Source organism: Delphinapterus leucas, chromosome 19, assembly GCF_059928025.1.
Source record: "Delphinapterus leucas isolate spDelLeu-1000000601 "Yukka" chromosome 19, BTC_Dleu_Yukka2, whole genome shotgun sequence".
Classification (NCBI taxonomy): domain Eukaryota; kingdom Metazoa; phylum Chordata; class Mammalia; order Artiodactyla; family Monodontidae; genus Delphinapterus; species Delphinapterus leucas.
Window position 1 is genome coordinate 37,417,410 of NC_143147.1, and position 16,503 is coordinate 37,433,912.

General features: G+C 41.8%; 1 protein-coding gene and 1 pseudogene across 1 annotated transcript; both read right to left on the reverse strand.

Annotated features, from left to right (window-relative positions):
- Nucleotides 1-471: 471 nt before the first annotated feature.
- Nucleotides 472-1,812, reverse strand: SMIM36 (small integral membrane protein 36). The gene has a single exon (XM_089900862.1). The coding sequence runs from the start codon at nt 1,687-1,689 to the stop codon at nt 1,408-1,410; it is 282 nt and encodes a 93-aa protein (XP_089756988.1). The 5' UTR covers nt 1,690-1,812; the 3' UTR covers nt 472-1,407.
- A 12,092-nt stretch (nt 1,813-13,904) lies between these two features.
- LOC111163696 (growth hormone-inducible transmembrane protein pseudogene) lies at nt 13,905-16,255 on the reverse strand (annotated as a pseudogene).
- Nucleotides 16,256-16,503: the final 248 nt, after the last annotated feature.

Consider the following 16,503-nt stretch of genomic DNA (forward strand, 5'->3'; position numbering starts at 1 on the left):
ATCTCTTCTGTCTAAAATGCCATCTCCTGTCCTACTTCCAAGCCCCCAACACATTTTTGTCCTTCTAGAAAATAGTTGCTTATCTTTCAAGACAAATCATCTCATCTTTGAAGCCTGAGTCTAAGATGAAATTGTTTATTCAACATTATGCAAATGTTTCTTGAGTCCTTTCTTAGTGCTAGGCACCCATGTCTCTGCAGACCCCTGCACTCTAGGTAGACTTCTAGCACAGAATCTGCAATGCTTTCTTGTCCTTCATCCTCTGAGTCATTCCTGACTCCTCCTCTTCCTGTTAGGCGGCAAAGACCGAAGAGAGGGTCATGACACACTCATTTCTTTGTATTTCCAACAGGGCCTGATTAGAAGAAGGGGTTTACTATATCACCAAGTGAACATGTAAGTTGCTCTGAGCTCAGAGCAGGGAGGATTAATAAAAAACATACATACACAATGGAGATACTAATTCAAAACTGTGAAAATAAATGAATGAGCAGAAAAACAAATTTATAGTTAGTAGCAGCAAAGAAAGGGAACAGGAAGACAGCAAGTAGTGCTGGGGGGAGTGAAACACCAAGCCATGGGACCTCAGTAACTTTGCATTGGACCAGGTCAGATTTGAGGACTGGAGATTAAATTTCTTGATGAGAAGTATGAAAGGGAATAATATTAATATTCATCATAACAGCTAACCCTACGTGCCAAGTACTGTCTCAGGTGTTATCAGTGAATTCACTCATTTAAATACTCCAAACAGCCTGGAGGTCATCCCACTAGTCCTGAGGCACAAACAAATGGCTCTGGTCACACAGCCAGTAAGTGAAGGAGACAGGGTCTGAACCCAGGCTCCAAGATTTGTCAGTAAACCACCATGCTCTACAGTTACTGTGTTCACCATATTGACTCACAGTGAGGAATGAATGTGAAAAGCTGGTACCTATAGAAATAATAAAAATCTTAAGTCTGGAAAAGTTCAGTGGTTGCCTTGAAAAGAAAGGATTTGCTAAGTATAGGATAGATTTGAGCTAGTCTCATTCCTCACCACACACGCACACACACACACACACACACACATACCATTGCACTCGCTTCTTTCAACCCTTTCTCAAATGTCAATCTCTCCTAGAAGTTGCAAGGAGAGCTTCATCAGGAATGTACTTGTAACCAGCTTCACTAAGCAATAGTATTGCTGAGATTTTGCATCTGGAGACCTTGACCAAAGGTCGCCGTGGGCTTCTTACCTTAAACAGTTGCTTCACCCTCAAGGAGGATGACGAGAAAGCAGAAAGCAAGGCAGAGCTCCCACTTACGTAGCCAAGCAGGACCTGTGTGCCGAGAGAATTGTAGCCATGCGGGGAAAGTTTTGTCCAGAATGTCTAGTGCTCTCTCCCCAGTATCCTTCAGCCAGTCTCACACCATTGTGCTTTTCTTCCCTAGTGGAGCACGATTCCCAAAATGAAGGCCAGGGCCCCTTGCCCAGTGGGCCCGCGGAGCACTTTGCTGCATTACCACCAGGTGGATGGAGGACTGAGCGTCCAGGGTGGCCTCAGGAGCATACTCCTTACTGGGGTCCTTGCCTCGGCAGTCATACAGCACGCAGGAGATGAGGAAAACCAGGAGCAAGATGACGTAGCTCGCAACTAGTATGATCAGGTTCAAGGTGACAGGGTCAATCTCCAGGTAAAATTCCATCGCATCCCTCACGGTTGGGAAGTGGGTCTAGAGAAAGGCAGTGGGGCCAGTTTGGGGGTTGCTGGAAGCAAACCCTGGCTCAATGGAATAGCTACATTGGCTCTGCAATAAAAATACATTAATCCTCACTGCTTCAGGAGACCTCACAGATTAAAGCTGCCTGGTTTAATAACTTAAGCTCTTCTGTTAATACTACAGCCACCAAAGCACAGAAACTGTCTCATCAACTCACCTATGCAGAGAGAGAAAGAGAAAAAGAGACATGGTTCATGTTACCAAAGTGTGGTATGTAAGCAGGAGGTCCATATAATTCAATGCCCAAACACGGAGTTTTGGTGAACAAAAGTAAGTGCTGTTAATAAGCACACTGTTAAAAACTGGATTGCCCTGGAAAAATTGTGAAGTATGGTCACCCTTTATATAAGGGAAGTTTATTTATTTCATTTTATTTTTTAAATTAAATAAAATATTTTATTAGTTTCAGGTGTACGACATAGTGATTGAATATTTTTATAGATTATACTCCATTTAAAGTTTTATAAAATATTTGCTATATTCCCTGTGATGTACAATATATCTGTGTATCTTATTCTTTTTATATATAATAGTTTGTACCTCTTAATACCCTACCCATGCCTTGCCCTCCCCCCACTGGTAGAGCTTGTTTTCTGTATCTGTGAGTCTGTTTTTGTTTTGTTATATTTATTTGTTTGTTTGTTTGTTTTTGGATTCCACATATAAGTGATAATATACAGTATTTGTTTTTCTCTGACTTATTTCACTAAGCATAATACTCTCCAGGTCCATCTGTGTTGTTGCAAATGACAAAATTTCAGTCTTTTTTATGGTTAATATGTAAATATGTGTATATACACCACATCTTCTTTATCCATTCATCTGTTGATGGACACTTAGGTTGCTTCCATATCTTGGCTATTATAAATAATGCTGCTATGAACATTGGGGTGCATATATCTTTTCAAATTAGTGTTTTCATTTTCTTTGGATATATACACAGGAGTGGAATTTCTGGGTCATGTGGTAGTTCTATTTTTAGTTTTTTTGAAGAATCTCCATAGTCTTTTCCAATGGCTGCACCAGTTTACATTCCCACCAATGGTGCACAAGGGTTCACTTTTCTCCACATCCTTGCTAATGTTTATTTGTGGTCTTTTTGATGATAGCCATTCTGACCTGTATGAGATGCTGTTTCATTGTGGTTTTGATTTGTGGTTTCCCTGATGATTAGCAATGTTGAGTATCTTTTCATGCACCTGTTGGCCATCTGTATGTCTTCTTTGAAAAACTGTCTATTCAAATCTTCTGCCCATTTTTTAATCAGGTGGTTTGTTTTTTATATTGAGTTGTATGAGTTGTTTATACATTTTGGACATTAACTCTTATGCGGGCCTCTCACTGTTGTGGCCTCTCCCGTTGCGGAGCACAGGCTCCGGACGCACAGGCTCCGGACGCACAGGCTCAGCGGCCATGGCTCATGGGCCCAGCCGCTCCGTGGCATGTGGGATCTTCCCAGGCCAGGGCACGAACCCTTGTCCCCTGCATTGGCAGGCGGACTCTCAACCACTGCGCCACCAGGGAAGCCCTGGACATTACCTCTTTATCAGACATATCCTTTGCAAATATTTTCTCCCATTCAGTAGGTTGTCTTTTTGTTTTGCTGATGGTTTCCTTTATTATGCAAAAACTTTTAATTAGGCCCCATTTGTTTATTTTTGCTTTTGTTTCCTTTTCTATCTAAGGGAGGTTTTTGGGTTTTATTTTTCTATTTTATTTATTTATTTATCTTTGACTGTGTTGGGTCTTCGTTGCTGCACGCGGGCTTTCTCTACTTGTGGCGAGTGGGGGCTACTCTTCGTTGCGGTGCGCGGGCTTCTCATTGTGGTGGCTTCTCTTGCTGCGGAGCATGGGCTCTAGGCGCGTGGGCTTCAATAGTTGCAGCACGTGGGCTCAGTAGTTGTGGCTCACGGGCTCTAGGGCGCAGGCTCAGTAGTTGTGGTGCATGGGCTTAGTTGCTCTGTGGCATGTGGGATCTTCCTGGATCAGGGCACAAACCCGTGTCCCCTGCATTGGCAGGCAGATTCTTAACCACTGCACCACCGGGGAAGCCCTCTAAGGGAGATTTTAATGCCAAGTATCCATCTTTGGAGTGATTTGGGCTTTGGGAATGGATGTGTTTCTTTAATAAGAGGAACACGCACAGCGCCTGACATTTTCACTCTTTCTGCCTTTGTTGGTTTTTTTCGTTCATTAATTCAAAAATACTTCTTGAGCACCTCCCGTGTTCTAGGTACTGTGCCAAACAATAAAAAGATAGAAGCATTTAGTCTAGCAGGGGAGACAGACATTAAACAAATAATAGCACAAGTGGGAATAAATTTATAAAGACAAGGAGAGGGTGATAGGAGAGTGTGTCCCAAGGTGAGTCAGAGAAAGCTTCCACGAGGAAGAGACATTTAACCTATGACCTGAATGATAGTCAAAATTTAGCCAGGTTAGGACAGGAGAGGAAGATTTTTCAAGCCATAGAGAACGACATTCATGAGAGGTCTGAGCAGAAAGAAGCCTGGAAAACTAGAGGAATTGAAACAAGGGCAGTGGACTGTAGTAAAGAGAAAGAATGGGGAGCATAACGTGAGAGCGGTGGGCAGGAGTCAAATTGCAAAAGGATGTGCTAACCCTGCTCAGGGCTTTAGAGTTGATGCTGGATCTATGGGCGCCACTGGATCAGTTAATGCAGGGGAGGGACGGGACAGATTGCACTTTAAAGAGATCACCTTGGCTGCTGTGTGGATGCAGGAAAATAAGCAAATTGAAAAGAAGGTCAGATAAAAATACAGCTATCCCTTGATTTATAATCATCTTCCTGCCTCAGTGGTAGCCTGTCCCAATAGTCCTGTAGAGGGCCAACCTCACGAGCATGGGATCCGGGCAGTTGCACAGGGCCACTTGCTCAGAAGGGCCGCACACTTAGTTTAATGCCTTGCCGTCTCCATCTTCAATTTTTTAATAATTTTAAATTTTGTACTGGGCTTACAAATTATGCATCTGCCCTTGGTCTCAGAGTCTCGTGTGTGTGTGTGTGTGTGTGTGTGTGTGTGTATATATATATATATATATGTTATTTATTTATATTTTGGCTGCAACACACAGCATGCAGGATCTTAGATCCCTGACAAGGGATCGAACCCGTGCCCCCCTGCAGTGGAAGTACGGAGTCTTAACCACTGGACCACTGGGGAAGTCCTTCACGTATACGTTTTTGACCAGACAGGGCCATTTCTCCAAGAGCTAATGGGATTCTTTTGATACTCCTGGTTAAAGGTCAAAGGTCCCAGAGGTCTGCTAGTTTCTTGTGGCTGTTAAGCTTTAATGGCCTAGCTTCCCGTCTAGTCCTTGATGCCTTCCCTGGGAACATGAGGGCTCAGGGCTGCTGTAAAAGGCATTCTTATTGATGTGGAGACCTTTTTCAAATAAAATATTCCATGAATCTGTGGTTCTGGACTAAGCTGTGGAATTATATTTAGAAAGATGAATGGTTCTCAAACACCGTAGGTGTAGAGCCAGGCTCGTTGGAATCAACTGGGCTTCTTAGGAATACAGATTCCCGGATCAACGCCAGATCTATCGAATTAGAATCTTTGGGGCTGGAGTCTGCAACTCTGCATCAGTAACAATCTTCATGGATAATTTTGATATGCAGTCAGGATGGGGAATCATGGCCACAGATGTGTGAAAGAAGGGTGTGTAGAAAATGAGTCACCAGAGCAGTGGTGCCACTAAGAGATGTCATAGGAGGCATTCAGCACAGACATCACACCAGTCCAACAGGCTCAGATAGTTCATTTTGTCAAGAGAAAGTCCTTTTCCTGGTTGCAATTCACATTTACCAAGCTGATAGGAGACTGATGTTTAAAACAGAATACCGATTTATTTTTACAGTGAAACGTACACCTGTCACAAAGGTTGGAAGGTCTTATGCTGGAATGACCACAGCTTTTTCTCCCTGGAGGCAGATCTAAAGACAAAGTCCATTTATAATAGAAAGTTTCTTCATGAGCAGCGAATCTCAGCAAGTGGAGTTGCTTCTGTAAGTCACATCAGTGCTCCCAGATTACAGCAAGGCTTTAAAAGGTAGCAGTATGTACCAGGTGGTTATTACTATCGGCAGAGAGTGTTTTTGTCTTTGTATCTACCAGTGCCCAAAGGTCATTTCAAATCCAGCCTTGTGGAGGCTTTGCTTCCTTCCAATGTGTTAGGTGAAATGCTGGCTACCTGGTTTGTTAAGTTAACCCTGGGGGTGGCTGCCTTGTTCGTACTGCCGCCCAACGTCTCCAAAGCACCTTGCCTTCATGCCTGATCTTTAAAGAACTTTCCTCTTGTGCCATCTAGTGGCCAAAGCAGAGACTGCTAACTAAAGAAAAAAACTGGCAAAGGCAAGCTGGGGGGGGCGCTTTGTAATCAGCAGCAGGGGGTGACAGAGGTAATAATAAGAAGCTACAGTTCAAAACAACCCCTTGACAGAGTCCGGACATAGTCTTTCCCTCACTTATTTACAAACATGTATTGTGCACTTACCATGTGGCAACCTGCTCGGTGCTTTGGAGCTTGACGATGTGATAAATGCTGAAGCTACACTGAGTGCCTGATGATAGGTAGAGAGCACTAATGAACAGCAGGAGCGTCAGGAATGAGGAAATCTAAGCTCAGAGAGGCAATGGGATTCTAATTAGCTCACTCTTATTCCCTTTCTCCCCGTCACCCTTCCACCTCTCTCCTCCTGCCTGAAATATAAATCAAATATCTACATAGAATACCCTATGCTATGTGCTCTGGGGCATTTGAAACCTAATCAGATAGATATTCCTTGAGCTCTCATTTGTGTACACACTTATTCACAGTCTAGTCCATTTTGTCTGCTGACCTGGGACGTCACCTAATAATGTCAGATAAATATGTGCTCCATGTAAATGCATTTCCAGGCAACTAGAGTTTATTTCTTAAAACTCCAAAATATTTTTGAATTTTAATTATGCTGCATAGGAGTTTATCTCTGACATTACACACTGCCTCGCTTCTTCAATAAAATACAGCATCCAAAAAGCCTTAGTGTAGTTTTAATTTTCAATAACTTTGGAGGTAAAAATGTCACAAACTTACAAAAGAATCATTGGAAGTCTAATTATTTTACAGTTGAGGACATAGAAGCTCAGGAAAGTGATTTGCTTAGAGCCAAGCAGATGGTAAATGATAGAAATAAGACTTTAAGCAAGTTTTGAATTCTAATCTAGTGCTTTTTCTCTGGAGCTATTGACTAGGTAGAGAGGAAGATGAACGAGGTCTAGATGTGATAGATGTTAGAAAAGCAAGAATGGCAATCATCATAAAACCAAATGCTAGCCATCTATATTTTCAAGTCTACCTGACCTAAAAATTTGCACTCAGAGAACATAACTACCTCCAACCCATGGCCCCTCTCAACTTCGCAGTCAGAATCTAGTATGTGGCTCACCTGGGACCTTCTGGAAAAATACTTCCATGTATTATCACAGAACAACTTCAAGATATTTTTTCCACCTGAACTAGGTTGAATAGAGTCTCCCTCCAAATTCATATCCTCTTAGAAACTCAGAATGTGACCTTCTTTGGAAATAAGGTCTTTGCAAATGTAATTAGTTAAGATGAGGTCATGGTAGATAAGGGTGGGCCTTAAATCCAATGACTGGTGTCCTTATAAGGAGGATATATGAAGACACAGAGATACACAGAGAGGAGAAGGCCATGTGAAGATGGAGACAGAGATTGGGGTGAGGCAGCTACAAGCCAAGGGATGCCAAGGATTGCTGGCAACCACCAGAAGCTAGGAGAAAGGTACGGGACAGATTCTCCCTCAGAGACTCTAGAAGGAACCCACCCTGCTAACACTCTGATTTCAGACTTCCAGTCTCCACAACTGTGAGAGGATAAATTTCTGTTGCTTTAAGTGGCCCAGTTTGTGGTATTTTTGTTAAAACAGTACTAGAAAATGAATATACCATCTCTCTAATGCTTAGATAAAACTAGGCATGGCTTGGAGCAAACTGGGAGATAAGCAAAGCTCTACTTTGGATATACCTACCTCTACTTCCTTTGGGTACTTGCCCTTCTAGCTCTGGTTTTGGTTCCTGGCTCCTTTGCTAAGTATGGCTCCATGAAGAAAATGCCTGAGATGAAAGAAAATTCCTGTATGTGAAATTTGCTTCCATAAAAAATAAACACAAGTTTAAAAATAGCAACTGCTTGGCAGCCCATGATATAGCCTTTTATATCTTCCCAATAAAATTCCTTGGAAGATACAGAAAAATATAAAGACCTACAAAAGAAATAAAAAAGCAGTGTGACAGGGGGTAGCATTTTAAAGGTGTTTAAAGATTGTTTCTTCCCTGTCCCCTTCCCAAGAATTATTTGAACCCATTTCTCTTCCCCTTCATCATCCAGGGTTTCTAAAGGTAGTGACTCCCAGGAGATATACATCCTGAAAGAGTCAGATTCATCATTCTTGAGTTCTTTTGTAGACTTCTGTAAATCTATACTAAAGTCCATAGGCTTAGAGCCAGGCATTGTGGGGAGAGCAAAGACCATTTTTAAAATTACAAAATATTGGCTTTGTGTATCAAGAGACTAAGAACCTAGAATTTACACCTCAGGCCAAAATATAGGAAAGAGAAAGTAAAGAATGTGAGCAACTTTTCTACTTTTAAGGCAATAAAGAGTTGAAAGGGGGATTCCAAGGGGAGGTAACAAGAGAGTAGATGTTAGTGTGCCCCTGTGAAGGCCCTTCCCTTCCCCCAAACCATCTTTCGGTGGAGAGACTGTAGACTCACGCAGATAGAATTCCAAAGCTGAAAGTCTTGGGATCTGATTGCATAGTATGTCTCTGGGAGATTGTCAGATTCTTGGAGAGGCCACATGCCCTATGTGACACTGAGGAGCAGCGTGCCGGAATAGTAGAGAACAATTTCCAAAAAAGGTGGCTAACTGGACAAGCCAGGGCTACCTTACAATTGAAGGCATATCAGGATGGTGCAAGGAAAATAGCCAAGAGTTTCCAAGACCCACAAATATGGTTAAGGTGGAAGAGTTGAGAGATGTTCAGTTGAAGGGTTCAGAGTTTTACCAAAGAGTACAGAGTGAGCAGACTGCCAGCTGTGTGAATGGAGGCTTGGACAGGAGCAGTGAAGTAGCTGGTGCAGAGACTGATGCCCAAGAACAGGTGGGACAAGCCACATGTCAGTGGGGGACATTGAAGACAAATGAAAATATGTAGACCACGTGTCCCTTCTCCAAAGCTGGGACCTGAGACCCCTGGAACTTAGATGATTCCCAGAAAGAATGTGGCAAGAAGGTGACAAGGGAGAATCCAGAACTTGAATAAGTATTTACTTCCCCAAAGATGAAGCTTTAAACAAGAAGTCGTTGAACTACTTTTTATTGGCAAGATTGGATTTTTATCATTGGCAGATGTGGAAGCTTCTGAATTAATTTATCTTTCTAACAGAGAAATGAAGGAAAATAGGTTTCGTATGCTTGAGTCATGCCTGTAAATTATACATGCATTAAAATAAGACTGAAAGACAACCCAATACAAGAATTTGAGAGACTCATGACATCAGGTAGATGGAGCTAGATTTAGCAGTATTTAAACAGTTTTCACTGCAGGGCATAATCAGGCCTTGCATTAATTAAATACAGAATGTTTAAGGATAGTTGGACATTTGTCCAACCAAACCCACCATCTGCCCCTGTATCACAGACCCAGGACACATAGAAACTTATTGTTGTCCTCCTATCCTCAACATCTTCAATCCAAGGGAAGTGAGTATAGAAGGAGGGGATGGTGGAGATGGTGGTGCCTTACATCATGGGCAGCTATTCCTCACAAGTTAAAGGTGTACAGTGTAATGGTCTGACATATGTTATAGGTCAATTGTATCTCAGTAAAGCTGGAAAAAAGAAAATAATAAAAAATAAAAATAAAGAGAGCAAAAAAATAGGAGGAACCCTGAGAAAAGGTGCAATGGGCAGCAGAAAATTCCACCTCTGTAGCAAAGCTGTAGTAGATTAATGCAGGGTCAGATCACAGAGGGCTTGGTAAGCTATACTAGAGAATTTGGATTTTATTCTAATTGCCACAGGAAACGATCAGAGATATTTAAATAGAGTGACAGTGATCACACTTAATCTTGGAGAAACTCTATGTCTGATCTTCAGAGAATGAGTTACAGAGAGACAAGAGTTGGAGAAAAGAGATGGGTAAGGGAGACTGCTGCAATGGTGTAGGTGAGATGTGATGATGGCATGGACTGGAGTGTTGATGAAGATGCTAAGAAGTGGCTTGGATTTGAGAAATATATGTTGCACTTGCTGAGGATTGGATGTAAGTCATGAGAGAAAGAGGATTTTGGCCTGAGCAACTGGGTATAGGGGGGTACCATATATGGGGTTATCACTTAGTGACATGCACATGGCTGATTTGGGGGGTGGATAAAGAGCTCTCCTTAGGATTAGGTAAATTTGATATGCTGAGGAGGTAGCTGGATATCTGGGTCTTTATCTTAGTGGGAAGATCAGTGTTGCAGGTACAGATTTTGGAGTTAGCAATATAAAGGTGGCATTCATAATGACAGAACTGGACAAGATGAGATTGGGAGAAAGTGCCGATAGGGAAGAGACGAAAGGCTAAGGATGGGGTCCAGAGTATTCCAACATTAAGAGACTCAGCAGACAAGAAGGAGCCAACAAATGAAACAGAGGAGTGGCCAGTGAGGTAAAAGGTAAGCCAGGGGAGCATGGTATCAGGGAAACCCAGGGAAAAGTAGGTGTAAAAAAGGAAGTAGCTAATTGGGTTAAAAGCTGCTAAGTGATTGGGTAACATGAGAATAGGGAATTGACCACTGGTTTTGAGACCCTTATAAAAAATGAAGGAGTTTTTCATGAAGGTGGGTGGGGTGAGGGATGAAACCCAAAAAAGTAGGTTGAGAAAAGAAGGTAAGAAAATACAGACTGAGTATAGATAATTTTGAGGGGTTTGGGTGTGAAAGACTGCAGAGAAATGAAGTAGCTGGAGGCCAGTGTGGGAGTGAAAGACAGGTGTTTGCTTTAAAATTTTTTTTTAGATGAGTGATATTAAAGCATGTATGTGAGCCAATGGGAACAGTCCAGTTGTGAAAGGGCAGTTGATAACACAAGAGAAAAGGGAAAACTATAGGGTCAAATTCCTTGAGCAGGGATGAGATCCCACGTAAACATAGAAGAATGGGTCACAGCTAGGAGCTGGGACAATTATTCCGTCATATCAATAAAGAAGGAAAAGTGGGTTTTGAGTGGCTTTAGTGGTAGGAAGATGAGGTTAGTTTCATCTGATTCCTGAGTTTTGTTTTGTTTTTCACTCAGGAATGAGTCAAAGTCATCAGCAGAGATTGAGTGAGGAAATGTGTGGTCTGTTGAAAACAAGAAGTTCTGAAATATTTGTGCTGGAGAAAGGGAAAGCAAATATCCTAGGGAAGTAGGGTAGGAGTGCTGGGCAGTGTTGAGTTGAGACTAGTCATCATGAATTTAAAGTAAGATGTTTAGCTCAGAGTAGGTAGATAGTTTGGTTAAGCAGATTGGAGGCTTAATCAGATGAAGAAACAAAGGGTAGGGCCAATAAGGGTGTTAGGAAGGAAATGATTCTCAAACTAGATCAAAGCTTCTAAGCTGGAGGTAAATGAGGACATACGGTGGGGGGGGGCAGTGTGGAGTAGTGATAAGTGGTAGGGTCAGTGCAATGGCGGCCCCTGTGTGGTCAAGAGACGATTGGGGCAGAGAATTGAGTCCGTGAGCCGGGAGGGCTGGAGGTGGTGGATGGTAGGGGCATGATTGGAACTGTGATTTCAGAAGGTGTATGGTTATTGGTGATGATAAGATTTTGGGAGAACCATAAAAGTGTGGATGGCTGGAGTGGAGTGAAGGGCACATCCTCTCAACTGAATAGAAAAAATCTGCAGGAACAGAGGATTGTTGAAATTTCCAAGTAGGTTGAAAGAGTAAGAGTGAAGAGAATGAAGCCAGCTGAGCACTAAAGCCCTTGATGAGCGGGGAGTGGTCAGGAGATAGCCAGATCACAGTAAAGGGAAGAGGTGTCTGATGGTCAAGTCTGATAGATAAAGGGGAAAGATATGTTTAGAAGTAACATTCAGGGTAACAAGCCACCTACTTAAACTGCAGCTCTCAAGTATGTGGGTGTATTAGTTTCTCGTAGCTGCTGTAACAAATTAATACAAACTCTGTGGCTTGAAACAACAGAAATTTATTCTCTCACAGTTCTAGAGGTCAGAAGTCCAAAGTCAGTATTACTGAGCCAAAATCAAGGTATTGGCAAGGCTGTGCTCCCTCTAGAGATTCTAGGGTGAATCCATTATTCCTTGTCTCTTTCATTTTTTTTGGAGGTTCTTGGCACTCCTTGGCTTGTGTTTTACAACTCTTCAATCTTCAAAGCCAGCATCTTCAAATCTCTCTCTGCTCTATCTTCACATTGCCTTCTCCTCTGTGTGTGTGTTAAATCTCTTTTTGCCTCACTCTTAGAAGTGTACATTTGATTGCATTTTGAACCGACCCAGATAATCCAGGATAATCTCCCCATCTCAAGATCTTGAATTTAATGGCATCTGCAAAAACTGCCGTATAAGGTAACATTCCAGGAATTGGAATGTGGATCTCTTCTTGGAAGGTCATTTTTCAACCTACCACATGGAGTATGGAAAAAAAAAATCAGCTTTTATCTGAGAGAGCTGGTGTGGAACCAGAGTCTTCAGAATGGTCATTTTTCAATTAAAATAGCACTAGTTAGTAATAGTGATAATTTTTACTTTTTTATTTTTTGTCTGGCTGAGACCTTTATTATGTCAGAAATAAGCATTCTATGTGACTTGAGGTGGTAAGAATAATTATTTCTGGATTGCTGTAATAAATCTTTGTCAAAACACCAACTATCTCAATAATCATACACTTATTTCATTCATAAGAACTTCCAAAAATAACTCTTCTGTATCAAAAAACTTACAAATGTCACAAGAGAGTTAAATAAGGGTCTATGGAGGAGAGGAGGAAAATTCTGCTAGGGGAAACTCTAATGAAGCATTTTCTCCATTATATTTTTGATTGATGTAGTTCATGAAAAAACCTCACTTTGCCTTCCACCTTTTAGTGATTCCTCTGAGAGGGAATGCAAGAAACCAAATCTGAGGGGAAAAACTGCTTTCATAATCTCAAGTGTAAACCACAAACAGGCTTTAAAGCTTGAAGAGATGAGAAAGGCAAGCATGTTTTCCTTTAAACATTTCAATAAATTTACAAAAATATTCAGCAATTCTGAATATATTGTTTGTATACTTAAAAATGCAACAATTTTCATGCTTTGAGTATTTTAAGGATATTTTGTTCTAGACGATTCAAAAGTAAGACTCACATGCACACATACTATATAACAGGAATTCTCCATATGATTGGCATTGTGGACTCTTCTAACAGTGTCAAACAATGGGAAGCCAAACATGATCACATATGTACTGTAAGGACAGCCTTGACAATCACCTATGTCTTTGTTTTCTGCTCAGTGCTTCTGCTAAGTTCAGCAGATGTACAACCATGACTTGTTTCCAAATGTCCAACCCCCCTCACTGACTCACCACAATTACATAAGTGCTAAGTTCTCAGCATTCAACGAAAGACTGCAGGTGACCCTTTACTTCTCTCTGGTCCCTTTACCAAACACCTATGTCACTTGTGACATTACTTGTTAATAGTCCACCTTCAAAAAAAAAAAAAGGAGGTACACAAGTTTGCTAAGTTTCACTTAACCAAATAAATTTAGAAATAGATAAAATACTTAACTTCCTGCAACACAAACCTTGGTTTTCACACTCATTAGAACATTTTAGAATTACTCAAACATGAGAATTGAAAATGTGTGTGCTATTTGGAATAGAACTACTGAATTTATTCTCCAGAAGAAAAGGCAGACCTGAAGCATCACATTATTGGAGCACTTGAAACATGCTGACAAGTTCTTATCTTCTCAACTTCAATGAAAGCTGCTTGCACAAACCATTTAACAAATATCCGCCCCTATTAAACAAGCCAGATATCTGACGTATTAAGGAAGTCAGAAGCTGGTCACTTCACTTCTTTCAGTTGCCTCCAGTTGCTAGAATACTGGCAACTCACATAAATATGTATAATGTATCCATGTAGACTCCCAGCATTGAACTGATGGGATCACATTTTAACTCCATACACTGGTACTCTTCTGCATGCTTGATTACTTTCTGTGTGTCATACAGAAGAAACATGCTGAAAAGAATTAACCCACCATAAATTGCCACTGAGTACAGAGTGGCAGCAGCCACAGTGGTAGGTGGAAGAAACACAGATCCCAGTGAGGACAAAAAGACGAGACCCAGGCCCATGCTCAGTGGTGTTCCCGTGTTCAGAAACTGCTCGCTGGGCACACACATGGCCACGGTGGAGAGGCCTCCTACAATGCCAGCTGTGTACCATGCATCTCTGATGAGAAGAGGCCCCCCTAATATCATCAGAGGAGCCACCACTGCACCCATCACACCGGAAAGTAATAACCAAGCAAGATGCTTTGGGCCTGGGCTCCTGTCATATGATATTGACTGTACCAGCATTCCAGCTCCAATCATGGCTGCATGACAACTGGTGCAATCAAAGGTTGCACCAGTTGTCACTCACCCAAGAGCCTCTCATCACCAAGTTCATGAGAGCAGGAGTTCTGCTCACTGCCAGGGAAGACAAAGCTGTTAAACCAATACTTCCTTCTAAGTACATATAGGTGGAATGAATTCTACCCTTCACATACTGAGGCCAAATTACAGCCTTTTCAATAGCGCCAATCTCATTAGACATTTCCAAGCCACATTAGCACAGAGCACCGAAACAGACAGCAGCCCCTCTAGCAATAAGACGTCTCATCTGATCAAGTTTAAATATTTTTTCCAATGATGGTTCCAAAGCTGCCTCTTTTGAGTCCTTGGCCAGTTTTCCCATGCCAGATCCCAAGTCTTGTCTTGGTGGCATATTCCCTGCTGGGTGTGATGAGCCATCGATTCTTCGTGATGGAATTCTTCACAACAGGGGAGGCCTTGGTGAAAGCTGGGAGGAAAACTCTGGAAGGTAGTGTCCAGAGACACACAAGTCTTGTGGCCAGTATGGTGGTGCACCTGGTTTACCAAGCAGATCTGAAATGCGCAGTTTGCGTTCCGGGCAGCGAAAGGCAACCAGGCACACTTCCCGTGCCCTCCGCCTGCCTCTTACTCAATAATTTTTACTTAATAAAAATTGTGTTGAGCTAAACTCTCAGACTATATGAACAGAAATCAGGGAAGGAAAAGATGAGTAGAACTGTGCTAAAGTCTTCATCTTAAATAGGAAAAACTCAAGAAACAACTTCTTAACGTCAGCAATTGGAGAACAATTTTGTAGCTTGCTTTCAAAAGTATTGACAAGAACTGTTGCACCATACCAGTCACCCACTTTTAGGGTTAGCAAATTTTATCACTTTCCTGGTCTGCCTTCCTCTCTTCTGCTGTCTTTTCCTTTTCTGGTTAGAAGTGTTTCACATGCATGATGACATTTTATATTTCTTTATCCGAATATGATACCATCTGGAGGCATTCTGCATTCCTTTTGGCTTTGGACTTTTTATAACCTGTGATCAGAATATAGATGGTTAAAGATGCCTACTTTATCCAGTTTCCTATGTAGGATTTATGTAATGTTAGTGCTCATTTATTTTGATATGGAGATTGAACTTGAGAGTCTATGCATGGATTTAAGCTGTACACTTAGCTCCAGGATACAGAGAAAGCTCAATGCAACTGAAACCTTGATAGTGTTGATTGGCAGGATGCCAAAGGCAATCTAGAGGGAGTTATAAGCACCAGATGGAATAACAGAAATTCCTGGTGGTTCTACATTCGAAACATCAAGAATCTAAACCTTTCTTACTAACTTCACTGCTTCTACTTTACTGTTACTGACAATTGTAACTAGTTGATCTACTCCCTCACCCAGTCTATTCTCAACACAATAATCTGAGTGGAGCCTTTAAAAACAGATCAGACCATGCTCAAAACCTTCTAGAGAGATATATGCACTCTTGATACTACGTGTAAAATAGATAACTAATGAGAACGTACTGTATAGCACAGGGAACTCTACTTAATGCACTGTGGTGACCTAAATGGGAAGGAAATCCAAAAAAGAGGGGATATATGTATATGTATAACTGATTCATTTTACTGTACAGTAGAAACTAACACAACACTGTAAAGCAACTATACTCCAATAAAAATTAATTTAAAAAAACCTTCTAGTCACTTCTCATTTCACTCCAGCAAAAGCCAACATCCCTACAATGACAGCAAGGCACCACACAGGGGACCTGACCTACCTCTCCTCTCATTTCCAAACACTTCCTCCCTCACCTGTTCTGCTCCAGCCACATTGATGTTCCTAGTCACTCCCAGCTCAGGATCTTAGCACTTGATGTTCTGTCGGCCTGAAATGTTCCTCCTCCAGTTATCCGCATGGCTTGTTCCCTGACTTCCTCAAGTCACTGCTAAAATGTGACCCTAGGAGAGGGGCTTCCCATGACCACTCCTTATAAGGTAGTCAGTCATCCCCCTGCCCAGGGCGCTCCCCTTCTCCCTTATTCTTCTTTCGTATTCTCCATGGCACTTGTTCACATCTGAC